The sequence below is a fragment of the Metopolophium dirhodum genome, chromosome 8, assembly GCF_019925205.1.
Source record: "Metopolophium dirhodum isolate CAU chromosome 8, ASM1992520v1, whole genome shotgun sequence".
Lineage (NCBI taxonomy): Eukaryota > Metazoa > Arthropoda > Insecta > Hemiptera > Aphididae > Metopolophium > Metopolophium dirhodum.
The window spans coordinates 24793477-24812465 of record NC_083567.1 but is presented as its reverse complement, the minus strand read 5'-3'; the positions used below and the strand labels follow the sequence as shown (position 1 = coordinate 24812465).

Genomic DNA, 18989 nt, shown 5'->3' with positions numbered 1-18989 from the left:
GGTATAGGTATAATATATTGTATTATTATATGTTGTACGACCATCGTAAAATCTATTGCAGCGCTCGTTTTTTCGAATAATTTATTCGATTGTCACCGTCAGAATATATCTGTTTTGGATTTTATTAAAACCGTCTTGTCTTATATAGGCGCATGCACTATTATAATGTGTTATATATAGCCATGCACCCGTGCTAAGTTCGAACTGAGATTCACGTATATATCTACGTACAATATAATAATATAGTCTCTGGTTTTTCGCGTTGAAATGTTTTACCGGCGAAAATCGTAGTTATTTTATTCGTATCCATACTAATAATAATGAGGTTATTTGTTATGTAATAGGTATATTCTCGTCATCAGTTTTTGTTTCTTAACTAATAAATAAATAAATAATAATGGTTACGAAAATGCGGTATTAATTGTTATTATTATTCATTTTGTTTATTAATTAAAACATTATTAGAAAGCCATAATATGATTTTAAATTTTACAATTTATTAAAATATTTATACTATAAAGAAAGCCAGAGGATTTAATGTAGGAAATAATAGTGGCGATATTGATTTTAATTACAGGTATAAAATAATGTATAATGTATAGTAAAATAGATAACCGTGGCTCTGCTGTAGGTAATATACTACATGTGTAGTGTGCACCGACGTACAGTACCTAGATATAGGTGTTAAGAAGTGTATAAGGTAGGCCTCATCATTGAGTAAATCACTGCAATGAATATGTTAAATTTGAATTTAATGGTAAATCATTGTATACAATGATAAACCGTCTATAACCTTTTGTTCAAGATTTTATGTTTTGGTTAGATACTAAACGATTATTTTTTTAAATTTTTATAGAATGTGTTTTGACCCACTTTTGACCTACCAAAGTCAACCTAGATCGATTTTTTTTATCAGAAACCTCCCTCAAAGTTAAATATTGGAGCAATTATTTTACTAGACAACGTGTCTTTAGTCGTAAGACAATAAAACAGACATCACTATAAAACTAATGCATTTATCGGTCCGTTCAGAATGTAAAATATGAAACATTATATATTTTTCGATATGAATTTTCAACTAAAAAAAAAGTACACGTCTATGTATGATGTATGATTATAATATATTATATAATGTATGATCTGTTGGTGTTTGATTGCACCAAATAAAAAGTGTTGCTGTATATACGACACAAATCAAAAAATAACGATATTGAAATTTCATACCACGATGGGGTGCTATGGAAACATTATACCACCCAATAATTTAATTTTTTCAATTTCAAATCTTTAGATCTAAAACAATAATTTTTGTCAATGATCTGCACAACAACAAAATGCTATTGTTGTTTTCTACTTTTGAAGATTTCCTAACCGTTATTATTGTCCGCCGCAGTTCATAATAGTATACATAATATATGTACATATTTTCTATTTGAACTAAAAAGACATTAATATAATATGATATTTCGCAACAAGCGTTGAGAAAACCCCTATAGGTTGTATCATCATTGATTAAATATACATAATATAGTATATTTAATCAACCGTTGTACTTATACTAGCTACTAGTACCTAGGTATATTACGATATAGGTTTATACCGACTAAACCAACCGATTACGAGCGCGAACCCAAATCGTCTGCGGCGGCACACCGACGTGCATCGACTGGTGCCGCGCTCTAACGGCCGTTTTTGGTGGACGGTTGCGCGGGGACCGGCACCGGGTCAGTCCTGCCGACGACGTTATCGGTCCAGCAGTCAGTCGTTGTCTGTTCGGCTAACCGTCGTGGCGTCGTGTCCGTTGCTCGTGTCGTGTTCTCGGCCGTTAAGTTATCGACGTGTTTCGTAATAAATTATAATATTATAATAATAATTAACCCATACCGCCGCCCTAGCCGGATCGCAACGCGTAATAATATAATCTGTACGTAATCCAATAGTAACAGTCGTCGGTCGTGAAAAAAAAATTCGTGATAATATCGTCCGGGTTCGTCTTTCGGTTGCGTTTGACGCGGTGAAATAGGATTTTTGAAAAAGTTTTGTCTTCGGCGACCCTGCGATCACCTGCGAAAACCATGACCGTTTCCCGCGGATTGCTGGCTCGCGCAGCCGTCGCCCTGTCTCCTGTTCTGCTGCTGCTGCTCCTGTTCCGCGGAACGACAGCGGCGGCGGTACAGGACTTGGTGTACGCCGACGAGGACTTGATGAAAGCTTCGCCACTCACAGTGGCCCAATGCCGGGCAGGATGTTTGCACAAGGTCAGTGGTGTCATTTATCATAATATAAAATAGGAACCTATGTATTGGAGTGTCGACGGTGCACAGACATTTCAGAAATGTTCAAATGCCTATTTGAACGGTTCTTTACCTATATATATAAGACGACAACTCGTTTTCCGCCGCCACCGTTTTATTTCACTACGTACCTACGTCTCGATAAACCGTATCGTAAATATCGTAAATATATAGCTAAAAATTAAATAAACTATTGCGATTTTAAATATTGCAAATCGATCAAGAACAGCGTTTTAAAATAATATTATGTTGCGTTAAATAGTGGCAAAAGGTTCACACTTTGATGATGGGATTCCTCAAACGATATACGCGTTTCGCTAAAATCGACGAGGGTTGTTCACCGTCGAGTACGTTACTTTTGATGGATCGTGGCTTTAAATGTATGCATGCATGCATGTGCACAATTCTTCAGAGAAATTAATAATTATTGTGATTTTGAATGTCGTACTATTACTTAACTTTGTTTTTGTTCAGACTATTAGGTCTGTTGTATGGGTAAAAAAAATACGATGAGTATTTTAATGATATATTTACGTGTTTTTTCGAGACATGATTGCGATAGACGTCGTGTGATAAGTACTTAGTCAAAGATAGGTTTTACTCAGATTTTCAATTACAATGTTGAATACAGTAATCGGTAGGTAAGAGATGTCTTAAACTTTCAAAGGGTTTATTCAGTGTAATTGCATGTTTACAATATAATCGTATAGGTAGGTAGGTTGCATATTAGACCCCAGTACACAATATACGAATTAAAAAGTAAATACCGGGGTAAATACTATATTATACGATATTACGATACACCATAAGTTTTCAGTGTTTAAAATATTAGACGGGTAATTATAATAGGGTGGAAAACGGTAAAAAGAAATCAAGTTAAAATATATTTAATGTAATATTTCATTATAGCAAAATTCTTGTGTGTTTTAATTAAAATAACACATTAATTTCTTTAACTTTGAATTTCATAAGTTCAATTAATATTGTTTTGTATATACATTATAATATCTATTTCCGATTAATAAACCATAGAAATCTAATTTATAAAGGTAATTGAGTATTGACTGTCAAAATTTGATTTGATTATTTTATCCATTTATTAATTTTAATATAAATTATAATATTATATAAACATTAATTATATCTACGTAAAATCATATATCTATACATATTTTATTTATTTGTATTAAGTTTTTATTATTAGTTTTTTTTATTATCGAAAATTCCAACAGTCTTGCTCAAGACAATAATCCGACGTAATGCCACGATGAGGAATTATTTTCGAATCCTTAATTTTATTCTTGTCGCGTATCGTATTTTAACGTTTCATTCAAACACCTCACAGTAACCACAGGGAACAAAAAAGACATGTCTAATCGATTCACAATAATCACGTATTCGTTCATTATGCATGACAATTTGACTAATTTTCGGTATTTAAAAAAAAAATGTTTTGGACATAAGACAAGAAGCTTAGTGAGCCTATATTGCGTTGTTATTCGTTTGACGCCTTATGTCCTCGTAATAGTTTTGGATTATTTAAAATTTGTCTCTGTATTAGGTACATCGCTACAATAAATAATATAAAGACGGTGGTAGTGAAAAAACACGAAATTTAGATTTTTTTTTAAACACATAATATAATATATTATTATAGAAACGTTGTAACTAAGACTACGTATATTTTCAATTTTGTACCTACTATTATATTATAACAGGCCAACAATAACAATTTTTCTCCGCGTGATGACTGCGTTAGTAAATATACGTCCTAATTAATTAGTTGAGCGGTGGCGGATTTATTTACTCGTTCACGTGATGTTTTATAATATACACATAATGTTTCGAACGAACTAGTGAATATCATGTGCGTGAAAAAAATGCACCTATCGAGTATTATTAGAATATTATATGTAGTATTAATGTATTATTATATAAAGTAGTTGTAATTTGTAGAAGTCTGTAGAAGTAGTAGTAGTAGTAATAACAGCTATAGTACTATATAGTAGTAATATAGTTGCGAGCAAAGATTGTATCTCGTTTAATATAATATACTCTTTAACACCTATATATAGTGTCTTGTATATTATGTAGTGTTGTAGTTGGTGTCAGACATAAAAATCGCGTTAAAAAAACATAAAAACTGACTGAGTTTTAGCGTATTTCGAGGAACGCATATGGCCCCGGATCCGTAACTATCAAAATTCGAACGGGAAAGATTTTTATTTTTTTTTACCAAACTGTGTGACCACATAAACCAGCGTCTGAATCTTGAAAGCTCTATCTGCAGTGTCTGCTGCGGTGCATCTGTTCGCTGAGCCTGTAATATAATTATACATAATATTTTATTGTCATATATAATTATCGCTTATCGCGTTTAGGTTAGAAATTCAGAACACGTCTTAGCTATTGTTTTTTATAATAACGGCTAGATAAACAGATTTTTATTAATTTTCATATTGCAGCTAAAGGTATATAATAGTTGCGTTCGACTTAAAATCGAAACTTTAACGTTTTAATTATCGCGTAGGCCTATTTTTCATTGATTCCGTTTTAACTTTGAGCGTGAATAGGTTGTACGTGTGTATGTAAAGACGCTTGGTACTCAGATATATGCATATAGTACAATGTACATACGTATGTATACTATACGTAATGTGTATAGTTTTTATAATAATCGAATTAATCTTGTTTGTCGGTCGGTCATATATGACACTGGTCGGTGACGCGTTTTGAAAAAAAAAAATAAACAAAACTACGACGATGACAAAATCTTGGTTCACGACCGTCATCATAATAATAATAATAATAATAATATACTTATACAGATATATAATGAGATACGCTGGTTGTTCCCGCCCGCTCACTGCACCCGAGAAAAATTACACTTGCGACGCGTTGGCACCTACGCGTGGGTCCGTATAGAATAAAAAAGCTTTATCGGTGTGTATATAATATGCGTTTTTTTTCTCTCATTCTCTCTCTCTCTCTCTCTCTCTCTCTCTCTGTCTCTCTGTCTCTCGCTGTCACTTTCCTTCTATCTTTCTCTACCGCCCACCCACACCCGCAATCGTTTGATTTTTCTCCCTCGTCGTCGTCGTCGTCGTCGTTAAAAAGGCCCGTTGCAGGTGTGCGTAATGAATACAATATATACCTAATACGACGAGCATAATTAACGCGCTCTGCCGCGCATATACATCGTCTCCAGCCCCGTATTTTACCTGTCGTACTTGTTTGCGAGTATTCCCGTGTGCGTGTGTACTTATCTCGGACGCGCGTCAACCACGCATAATGGATTATATACGCGCGCGATTCACTCCCGAGTCGTCTTGTGACCACGCGCCTGTCTTATAATATGGTACTCGCGCGGTGACCGGGTATACGGTATAATAATATAATATAATATAATGAATCAATTTACATGCACACGATGGACGCGACCGTTTCGGGATTCTTAAAATACTCTGCAGGAATAACACCGCTGCGCCGCGCCTACATTGTTTATTACTATTATTATTGTTTTTTTTTCTTAATTTTTACGACGCGCAGAGAGAAGATGTCGCGTCGCCGCCGTATATAATCGACCACGTCCCTATATTGTCAGAAAAACTCGGTTAATCATAATATTATGTTTGTGCCTTATATAGTTAGTTACCTACACATAAATCCACTAAACATCGTACGGTTTTATTTTATTATATTTTAGGAATTGGTGTATTACCTACTATATAGTATAGTAGTATACCTAATACCTATCTATACTATAATAATTATATAGGTATTCATGTGCTTTGAGGCGTTGATTCAAACTTTTTTTTCATCGTATTCGACATGTTATTTTATTTTACGATATTTATGTATAGGTATCTTACCGATCATCTATCTACTCGTCAAAACCCGAATCAGTATACCTACTTTCGGCCACATTAAAATATACACTCTGTCACAGGATAAATCTATCACCTATATTATATATTACCTTAACGTACTATACTATATGTAGTGCCTATTTCGTCGTTTACTATATATTTATTATGTTTATAGAGAAAATTTATTTTTTAAGTACGCACACAAATCAAATATACGCGTGTATAAACAAGTGCTTAAAAAACTGATTGACGTAATAAATAATATACTTTGTCTGTAATCGGGCGTGCGCGGGGTTAAAAAGCTTTGGGCGATTTTCGGGATCAATATAAATAAATTATTCCGACATAATGTTATCAAAAATTATTCAGAGCTGCCCGAAAAATGTGGAATAATAATAATAACATAACGCGCGCGCATGTGAGCGTTTGGACCCAATAATTTCGTTTCACGAAAAAGAATATCTCCCAAGGAAACCCACGCCGGCGCAGTATAATATTATATATGTATACGACGGAATGGATTTTTGTGTGTGGACACTGTTGTAGTATAAACGGAGAGCAATAAATCAGTTGGTTTTTTTTTTCGTCCGTATGTGCTGCATGTGCATGTGTTGGGGAAACGTTTTTATTTTTTGTTTATTTTTTTTTTTACTTTTCCTCTGCGTGCGTCAAAATTTGATTAACGTTTATCGGAGATAATGATACGACGCGGGCGCGGGACGACGAGTAGGGCTCTTGCCAATAAATTACCGTCTACGGACGACGTGGAAGGGGACGCCGCCGTCGTGGTGGTGTTTTACGATCCGACGACGATTACGCGCGAGTTTCGGTCGGCCACGCGATATAATGTTTTTCCGATCACCTATAACCCCAGTGAAAACGGCCGCGACTCGGAGGTCCTCTCCCGTAGCATCTGGTCGTGCGCACGCGCCGCGCAAACATGTTTATAATAGTAATATTGTATATTTAATAATATAATACGATATATATATATTTATGAAATATAATAATAATATTATGTAGGTACGATATATATTTTATATAATATTATTATATACGCCGCGCAGGAAATAATTAAGCGCCCAGCGTCGTTGTATATTATTATCATCATATTTAGGCCCTGTGGTGCGGGTTATGGCAACGTGCATATAATTATAATACGAGCCGTAAACGGATCGAAAACTACCTATAATGTGTTTACGTAAGGAAAAAAACGCGAGATCCCACAGAGAGCGCGACGTCTAGTTCATAATATTATAATATATAATATACTATGGCTGTTGCTGCAGTCGGATAGTCATCGTATTCTGTATACGAAATCGTCATGCGCATAGTACCTCTGCATTTAATTTTCTAGCCAAAATCTGCATAATACATGGGAAGACCGATCGAGATACTGTAAGACAAACCGCTTTCTATGTGTATGACAATTATTTTTGTAAATTATAATATATAACTTGTAGATACAGACGTACGTTATCGAGGGAATGCGTCGTTGCCGGACGCCGGTTGTAGCCTATTCATATATAACTATATATTATATTTTAATATTATACGTTTTTTATTATAAAGGTAGTGTAGGTACCTAGCTTGGACAGTCGCATTTAATGCTACGGTGACGTTTATCCTCTATTTAATAAAACGACGACTATTACTTATTTCGTTTCGGAGCGGTAATTGTCAGCAGCGTGTGCGTTGGAAGTCGTCTTTGACGTTTAATCAAAATCAGCTCTTTTACACACCTCCGTCACGAATAAGGTACACCCAAGCCGAGCTGCAACCAGAGCGGTAATGTAATGCGATAAAAATATGTACTTAGGTATAATAAAACACGTGGGTCCGTGACGACCGTCTCAAGGATATTTTAACCATGTACCAGGTACATTGTACCTGCATCTTATAGTATAATAACTATTATCTGCGTGCGCACTTTCGATGTGACTTTTCCATTTTTTTCGTTATTCTGTACCGGCGACCTAGGATGTGTCTGTCTCGTAATATTATTGTTATATGAGCTTTTTCGTTACGTTTCAACCGCGTGCCGTCGTCGTCCGCTCGTATCGGGTCAATAATAAGGCGTACATGTTGCAGCGGTACGGCATAATGCAATAACAATATTACGTAACTCGGTACCCGCAGGGACGTCGTACGAGAACGAACGTCACTCGTCGCCGTGGCCAGGCCGCACGCACCTCACCTACGAGGTGTGGCCCGCGGAGTTTCTATGAAAACCGAAAATTTCAAACGATGCGTGGACGCAGCCGGTAGTGCAGTACCTATTATAATATGCATAATATACGACAAAAATGCGGGACGGCACACGATATCATGTCATACGACGTGATGCGGTGCGTGCACTTCAAACTACTCGCTGTGCTCCGCCGCCGCCGCCGCCGCAATAAGCAGCCGTCACAGCGAACCTTATGCAGTACGCGACTGCATGCCGCGTTCCGCTTACCGTGCACCGCTTATCGTGTTTGAAATATAATCTTTGTGAAATGATAAAAAAAATTCGTCGTTAACGACTCGCCGCGCGTTGAAAAAATATAATAATATTATATAACAACCCGACGCAAATAAATGTCGTAAAAAATGCTGATACCGGCGACGTGGGATTATAATAATAATAATATAATATTGTTATAAATTATAATGATCGTGTACAGCTATTATATACTTACGTTTTCCCGCAAACGCGTCACAACAATATCATTCACCTTTGCTGAAATATAATATAGCCGACGAACAATGTCTGAGCGGTTATTGCAGTCGCGAACGTATTTTATTATAATTTATAACATTATAGCACAACAATCGACAATGATAATTGTGTAATATTGTAAGTAATAATGACGAAACTCGCGCGTTACGTCATATTATATTATATTATTATTATTAGTTCAGCGGCGGCTCGTGGGCTTTGCGCGCGAGGCGGTGCACACAATTTTCATGATGACAATTTTTTTTACCTATATTTTAATTTTTTTTTTGTAACCTCTAGAATGGTAAGACAAAATATGGTCTCTTTATCGATTGTCGAGGCACGATGAAAATTGGTCCGTTGCACAAATGGAACAGGTACGGGGTGTTATCAGCCTGCAAAGTGTCGGGGCGTGTAAATATAATATTAGTATAGGTATTCGGCCACCGCCCGGTCCATAACGAATTTGTGCTTTGCGTAAAATCGTTAACGGGCAGTGGCAAGCTTGTCTATGACAAAAGACGTCTTTTTTAATAAATAATTTTCAAACCGTTTGTTGTGCGCACGATAACCAATCATAATAATTGTTCTTATAATTTTTTTTAGTGTTTCACGCGCTCCTTTGCATACCATAGCACGAGCCACCACTTCATAATATTATTATCTCGGTATACCTACATAATATTTTATACTCTGCGGAAAGAATATCGCCGAAATTCGAATAAAGTGACATACGCAATATTATGTACCTACAATACCTGCAGATAATATATACGATATTATCACAGAATAAATTCTGTGATATTATAATTTATAATATCGTATAACGTAGCTGGTATAGCAAGACTTATCTACCGTGTATAGCAATAATTATTATTTTTATAATATATTGTGTACATAACAATATGATACCGTACCGTCCAGGTGTGTGTGTGTGTGTGTGAGTCGTGGTATACCAGCTCGGCCTTATACATATTATTATTATTATACATATTATATTATCGTGTGTTGCCCGTAAATTGAATTTCGTGTGCTCACGACCAGATATCGTCGTCGTCGGTTCTCGCGCCCGATACCGATCGTAATAATAATAATAATAATGGTCACCCGGCTCTTGTGTAAACAAACACCGGCAGCCATGTTTCGCCGGCGTCTTTTCTCACTTATCGCGTTGGGATCGCTCGCGAGCGCCGTTGACCTTGCGCTCGTGCACCCATACGCACCACGCACGGTTCATTCGGATCTATATAATAATAATATTACATCCTCCTTTGCTATACACTCTTCAGTAATAATATACATAATGATATTATATCAATGCGCACTGCAGCCCAGGCACCTACGTCCGTTTTATTTTATAATATGTATATTATATTCGAAAACAGAGTTTGTACGTTTCACGACGTTGTGCGTACACCTATATATATTATAATAATATTGTACCGTATTCGACACAATTGTCTGGCGCGACACGTAGGCATATAATATGTGTGTATACAATGTGTTCCATTCAAACGTGCCTCTACGTACGTATATACAAATATAATAATATGTTGTGTAACGATAATGTGTATATGTAGGTACTATATTACTATATAACCCTATAAATATGTATTACAATAATATATTATAAATTTACCATTTACACGTCGTACAAAATATGTACAATACACCCGTTAGGATTTCAGTAAATGTATTAATTATTATTTACGGACGCGGTTCTTATTATTATTATATTTGATACGTATTTGTATACAGAGCGTATTATTATACCTCCGTGGGTTGCGTTGCTTACGTGAGTTACGGGGTGAGTAGTATATTATTTAGTCATATTATATTAATTAAGTTTAAAGTACAGCGGTTTAGTATACGCATATAGTGCATTGTGGGCAGGTGGGTTAGATATTACAATGTTTTATACTTGTCCTATATTTCTCGCGTCCGACCAAGTTTTTACTACGAGTAGAGGTACACGTCATCATCGTGTAGTTATTGTTTCGAGAACGAAAAACTTATTGCGACCCCGTCGAAATACATAGGTAGGTAGGTATATTATATTATGATAATAAATTTACCTAGCTAGTTTGCGAAAGTTTATTATGATATTCGACTGTCACCATAAAACGTGCACGTCGGTAAGGGTTGCTCATTGCGTCGAACTTGTCGTGCCGAAAACTTTTTATACCATTTCATCACGAAAATCCGAGTCGTCGTACCAATGTGGTACCCATACAATCGTTATACAAACTCGTAGGCTCGTATAACTAGGTACCTAATACTAATACTAATAACCTACGACCCATCGTCTAATATATTTTGAACACGGTCGTTGCCGCGGCTCGCGCGTGTTTCCGACCCGTTTCGGCGGAGAGCGCTCGTATTATATGTCAATATATTGCTTTGGAAAAATATACATGGGGATAGTTATAGGTACTTATTGAGAGCGCATAAATCATATATTATACAAGTCCGTGATATCGGAGTAGGACCCGCGATATTACCAGTATATAATAATAATATAATATATTGTATATGCGCGCGTCGGGGAAGAATATTATTATAATATCGTCTCTGCCCAGACGGACGTCGCGCTATCTATAATATCTTTGACGTGTTACGGACGTGCGCATAATAACATTATACTATTATGATAATATTATATTGGTACACTATACGGTATTACAGTTCATCGTGCATAATATATATATGTAGGAATATATAGGTGCCCATGATAGATATTCGTTTGGGACTCGGATTCCGCGTTTACGATCCACGGCACGGATTTTGACTCTTAATCATTCTCGTTACCCGCAACGGCTATGTACCGCGTGTGTGCAGTATATTATATATGGCTTATATCATGTACCTCGACGGCAGGCAGCTGCTGCACATCATATATATATATTTGTATACGTATTAAAATGTACGCTTTGAAATGGTAGGTAGCATTAAAAAAAGAAAAATAATAATAAAAACGAATCTTGGCTGGCAGAGGTTATAGCTGGCTATGATTATGGCGGCGGCAGTCCGATTTGTCTTGGTCTGACAGTTGCCCTCCCGTGTGTGCAGTATATAATAATATATACCTATAAGTACGTAACGCGCGCGCGCGCATCTACATAAATGAGTTATGTGTGCGCTCGTCGTGTGTGTTATATTGCTCAAATATTTCTTCTTAACCCTATCACCGAGCAACTATCGTTCAGTCAAATGGGCATATCGTCTCGGAAAATCCAGGGTACGCGCGCGATTACGTTTTGTAAATGAACCATAGTAATTAATAGGTATATTTGGTACTGGTATATATAATACTATATAGGCACCGCATCTGTACTGCACATATTCGGTAAAACAAACTGCGCAGTTTGGCGGTACATATAATATATATTATATAGTCGCTGCTCCCCTTTCATCGTAAGCTCGTACACCGGGATAGCATACCCAAGTACCCAACAGTCCTATATTGTTATGGCGTCCTTCTGCTGCGGGGTCCGACACGACTCGCGGGTGGAAGACGCAATTCCGCGGCGCGCAGCCGCAGCCGTAGGGTTTGCCGGGGAATTTACATTTCGCACAAAGTATATATAATATGTATAGTATATATACGTGTCTGCCGTAGAAGAATCCTTTTGTGCGCGGTGGTTGTCAAGTGATGCGAAATATTCAAAGGTAAAAAAGGGCGGTGGCCAGACGTCTGTGGACGACACGATCTGCGGCAGCCCCACTAACCCACCTTCCACCTCACACAATCCCCACACCCTTCATCCAGTGGCGACCTTTTAATGCGGTCGGGCGAGTACATTATTATGTTTACCTCGCTGTTACAATATATGTATATGTATGCACAACGATAATATTATATATATGAGATTTCGATTTTCCCAAAACGTTTAGGCGCACATTGTATAATATAAATTATTTTATACTATATATAAATATAATATGTATACGCTTTTTATTGTTATTTCTGTTCGAAATCCGTTTATTACTGAACAATGGCGCCTCGGTGTGTATAATGGTATACATATTGTTTTTGAACGCGCCGCGTACCGCCGGATTCGTTGTTTTTATATTATTTTTACATTTCATATACATATCTAACAATGACAAACAATAAAATGATAGTTTTCTACGCGCGCGCGAGCGGCTGAATTGGTTTCAACTATGACCCGCATTGTGTTCTCCACCACCCCCGCACCCACACCTCACTCACGCCGTCCAAACAAAATATACATCATCTTTTTTCTTTTCTTTTTTTTTGTAATTAGATCTCGTACAGACTATCTCGTATTCCGTCGCTACATACACTCTTACAGAATCCTCAGGGACTCCTCCTCTACCTACCTTTTGTCCTGTCACGAGCAAAAAGGTCCATTGTTTCCGTTTTTCTTATTTCTGCTCTTCCATATAGGAGTATTATCACTCCATCGGTCGCCGTCGATGCCGATTGTCATCTATTTATAAATGTATATATATATACATATACTATTGTGTCGTACAAGATTCTCACTCCTCCTCCCCCCTCCCCCAAACCATATTACCATCCCACTCATGCCGGTGCCCAACGAAGCCGCCGCCGCCGTGTGTAAAAGTAAAGCGTCTTTCCTCTTATATTATACCGACGACTAGGTCAGAGTCAGATTTCACGAGCTAATCGCGACGTAAATGCGCCGTCAACGTGGTCGTATAATAACATTATGTAGGATGCGCTCATTTGTTCTCCTCGTCGTAACAGGTAATACTATACGCATCGGGGGTGACGCTGCAGCGTGTGTCCATAATATATTTTTTAAATCAATTTTTTTTATGGTTGGAGGAGAGAACTCTCGCTAAACATGGCGTTTCCAAAATGGTTTCTCCGAATACCCCCTCCGCATAAGCAGCAGGTTAACGATTAGTACAATGTGCACCCCTATCACGTTACACGTATATTGATACGAGTATATGAGCCCCGGGTCGCACGAGAGTGTGTGCTGAAACGCTGCAAGTGTCTCTTATCATGGATTTTTTGGCATTTTCAACCGCGTGCATGAATTACATTATTCCCGTCAACTGTCAAGGAAATCGCGTCTACGTTTTTCGACTTGTACATTGTGTCAATTATAATTTCGAGAAGAGAAACAATATCATGACAAGTAAATATGAAATGTATATACACACATTACTGAACATTATACGTAGGTGTTAAACTAGGTACCAAAGGTATATTATACGTATAGAACGCGTAAACGGCTGTATGTAGCGTAGGTATTCGATGCTATAATTCCTTTTTATATATTTTTGTATAATTTTGCGCACAAACAAAAGGTATTATATTTTAGATTATTCTCCCAGTTAAATCGTGTATTGTGTATAACAGTCGTATTAAAAACTATATCCTCGAGAATATAACGAAGCGCAGTACCTTGTACCTGTAAAATGTAACTGTGTAGTAAATATTATACCTAATATATTATATTCTACATTTCTACTTATATATGTATGTGTATAATAAAACGGAGTATGCGCATTTGTCAATGGGCGCGCATTGACAGCTGACCCTCGTAATTATATATTATATTTGTAGACGCCTTCTGGGCACGAAACGGCGGGGAGGAGAAAAATAAAAAGGTTCACCAGACTTTGTATAATATATTATAGGTACATCGTGTACAATAATCGCGGTAAAAAGGGTTACCTGAATGCGCTATCGCCGACGACCAGATGGATTTCTCGTAATTATTATTCGACCGCCTGTGTACCGTGCCGCAGCGACGCAGTTGTAGAATGGTAGCAAATTGTGTTCATATTATATAATATTATAAAGGTCCTATATTATTAAATATTACATTATTGCACTGGCTGGCTATACATGTATATGTGGTGTCTCGTTATGCGCGCATTGAATTTTGGGACGAAACACACGCGATCAAACGAATTACGTTGTTATTATATTTACGGGTTGTTTGAAAATTTGTTTTCCTCAAATATACACAGATGGGTATATTATATTATAATCCGAAGTATAGGTTACAGCAGGAATAGATACAATACACGTCGTACATATTATGTGATATAGGTACGTGTGTTTATAACGTTAAACGGAGGTGGTGGCGGTTGCGGTTATTGCGCGCCGAGTGTATAACATTATACATCCCTAAAGGGCTAAAACGTCGGTCGAGAGACTGTGCGCGCGCTTACATATAGAGCCCGGAGCGACTATGGAAACACCGCCGAGCCGAGGACGGGACATGCTATATTATAATATACCTACGTATATATAGACACGAGTCGTCTGCGCATATTATTATACAATATTATATGATATATATATTATAGTATGGCGGAGAAACAAACATTTGCTGTTTTGTTTTGCCTTGGCGTCGAAAATTCAGCCCCGGGTGACAGACGTGACCGGAAAATGAAAAAAAGTACGATATTATAATAACAACATCTATTTCCGCGAGTATCATACAGAGGATTCGGAGTGAACACAATATAATATTATGATGACGAGTCGGTGCACGCGTATACATCCATAATGATAATATATTTATATAGGTACATATATTATAACCAGCCACTTTTTTTTTTTTAATTATGTGGCATTTTTTTTTGTTAATCGATATTTTACTAAACTTACTGACAATAGGTCATCTGAAAATGTTTATAAAATCTATCAATTTTGCATATTATACATTTTTACTCGAGACGATCATTATTTGTATTAGAGGACCAGGGACCTATTGAGCTGTTTTGCTGTTTAAAATAATCTGTTTGAGGTCCTCTTTATACGATTTCCGTGTTGGGTAAATATTGTATACAAATATTTAATATTTAATTCCCCACCAATGCTGTAGAGACAGCTGGTGCGAAATAAAATTGTATGCTAGTATAGGTAGGTACGTCGGCCTACAGTTGCTTGTATTGCGGCGGACAAGCACGTCCGACTATTATTTCTAAGATGTGATATATTATGTGCTTTTGTATATACCTAGTGTCCATTATTTTTCTCCTTCAAATATTAATATGCGAGTGTAGAGCGAATAAATAATGAAACACAGCTGACAACCGACCGACTCGTCGTACGTCATTTCCACGCGTATCACGGTGGTTGTATATAATATCAGATATAATTTTTCAGTTGTCTTTACACTTTCGTTTAAGCAAATATTAATTTTTAATACAATATTTTATTGAAAGTATTCGAGAGAGAGTAGGTATGCATTATATTATCATATTATACATGATATCTGTATACGCGATGACTGCCCGCGAACATGACGTTCCAGTGCACTGTTATATAGGTATAATATTATAATATACAATAATACTATTTATGTGTATAATATATAATTTAAAAAATACAATTTATAATGAACGGCCGCCGTTATGATAATAATATTTGAAATTCGATCCCTAAACGCGTGTATGTCCGAGTCGGAATCGAGTCCGGCTCGACTCGTCAAACGCGTTAATTCTTCTCCCTCGACGTACTGACATCAATGCGTGTACTCACCCGTCGTCTTAAATTATAATATACATATTATTATACTGTTTGTATTGTAAGTACACGTTTAATTTGACACGTTATCTACGGTATCGTTGATGTGTATATCACGCGTGGGTATATTATACAATAAGCTTTCGCAAAAAATTGATTTTAACTTTTTATGAAAAGCACCGCAATATATGGGGGTAGCTGTGAGCGCGAAATCTATGCGCACATATCGTGAAACGTCAAACAAACTCTATACAATATAGGTATACATTGTGCTGCAATGTGATCCATTTAATTGTGTTAACACACTATCATTATTTCAGTTTTAACTTTTTTTTAAATATAATTTCTTACCTCGTACAACATTTTTATGTTTTTAATTTTTTGAGTGACAATATACATTTTTAATATTATATAACTACAAACCATAATTTAATGCGTTTTGGAGTATGTACAACGATAATTTTATTTTCGACTTGAAGATTACCTTTTAAACGCGTTATGCATAATATGCGGCGTAAGCGGCATGCGGCGTAGTTTGAAGTCGCAGCGGTCATCACACCGCATCACGTGACATCGTGTGCCATCCCGCATTTTTATCGTACATTATACGGCTATAATATGTCACACGATAACGGCCGCACGTCGACCGCATCGTTTGAAATTTTCGGTTTTCATATAAAAACTCAGTATGAACCACGCGCCTCATAGGTCGGGTGCGTGGGCGGCGAGTCGCATCGCAATGAGCGACGTTCGGTCTCGTACGACGCTGCTGCGTGTACTGAGTTACGTAAATGTTGTACGATATATACATATATAATATTATATATATCGACCCGATCGGGAAGACGAACGGACGGCGACGGCACGCGGTTGAAACGCGAAAAAAAAAATGTCACAACAATATTACGAAACGTCTTGGGGCGCTGGTACGGAAAAAAGAAGTGGAAAATTCACATCGAAAGTGTAAATTATATTATATTATATTTTCTTGGGTTAGGCATATAGTTTTCGCACGTAGATCGTATTATCGTAAAACATTATATGTATGTGACTCGAAGTCCGACTCGTATGGATACGATGGGACATTATTATAATATACTGTCGAGGTGTAGAGAGAGGATTTTCACGACCCTTTTTCGTATGTAGAGTGCTTATATTGATGAGCGTATATTATGAAATTTGGTAAGTCTTATATGTTTCGTTTTGTATACATTGACGATGCACATAATAACCGACTAATAACCGTCGATTCCACCAACGACGCACTGACGCAATTTTTTATTTTTCCCTCTCGTGTCGTCCCTGCGTGGCTCTCTGCTGATACGCGTTCACGACTTATTATTACTTTTTTAGATTAGGTTAGGTAACTATTACTTACTATACAATGTTTAATGATATTTCCGTTTTTCTTTTGATTCGTTGTCCTAAGTGCATGTATACCCAACCCTCGTTTCACGCATGCGCTGCATCCTGGTGTTCTCAGCTATATTACGATTCCCCCCCCCCCCCCGGGGGCGACCTTATTCCCTGTATATTCAATACGCATTACGGTAAAATGTATTAGGTATATTCATTTGACTTTATATTATGTAACTTCGGGCTCGCGCGCGCCAGAAGTATTACAATATAAAAGCAATTTGTTGACAAAATACTGCAGTTTTTTCCGGCGATATTATTTTATACACGGGTCGTAAAACAAAAAAACGTAACAGGTTTATAAATATTCGTATACTATATCGGATTTTTCGGATTGTTATTATCCAGCTCGCCCGATAAAGACAATAAAAAACTAACACGTTATATATTATAATATATAATATACGTTCTATTCAATATGCGCATACATTGAAGCGGCGGCGCGGTGGGTACATTTATAGTGGTCATCGTGTATATAATATGTAAATATACATTATAAATAGGAGGTATAGATGTATTAAAAACGTGTAACGCACAACAATAATATTGTTTATCGAGTAGTCCGGTAGAAAGTCTTGAAAAAAAGTAACAGGATAGTTTTATTTCTCATATACGAAATGGCTTTTATTTGTCTCGCCAAGTGTACAAGGTAAAAAAAAAATTCTTAAAACGTGTAAAATAAAAACACACCACTTGATTGTTTAACGAACCCTGTCAGACGCTTTAATAGATTTTCGACGTTTTAAACGTCGTCGTATCGTGTTCGGCTGGTCTGGCCAATAAACGGTGACATATTAAATAAGTACCCTTAGCCGCGTATCTCGAAGTCGTGTGATAATTCGTCGACGTTGTCGATATCTGTGCGCCGCTGCACCCTAGCTCGTTTGACATCTCGTATACAAAATAACACATAAAAACGTCTGCGTCCATGATGGTGTACACACGATATTTTATTACTACATCTAGACGAGCAGAGAAACCTTTTTTCGGTCCTACTCGACGGATTCGTATCGCGTCGCCTACATATTATAGTAATATAATATATATGTATATATGTATATATTTGTGTGTGCTAGTGTGTAAAGACGACCCCTGTAAACTGTCAAGTACGCTGGAACTCTGTTTTTGTATATTACATACATATATATATACGTACATATTTGTCTAAATCGTTTTTATTTTTATTTAAAAGCCACCGGTCGATCGGGTCGGCGTACAGTGTATAT

The 18989-nt window shown here is 36.8% G+C and overlaps 1 protein-coding gene across 1 annotated transcript in view; it reads left to right on the top strand.

Annotated features, from left to right (window-relative positions):
• Positions 1 to 1737: 1737 nt before the first annotated feature.
• The window catches only part of LOC132951483 (uncharacterized), a 124828-nt gene continuing 107576 nt past the window's right edge, over positions 1738 to 18989 (top strand). The window contains exon 1 of the mRNA XM_061023309.1: positions 1738 to 2258. Within this exon, the coding sequence (XP_060879292.1) occupies positions 2076 to 2258 (183 nt within the window). The 5' untranslated portion in view covers positions 1738 to 2075. The remainder of the gene's footprint in view (positions 2259 to 18989) is intronic.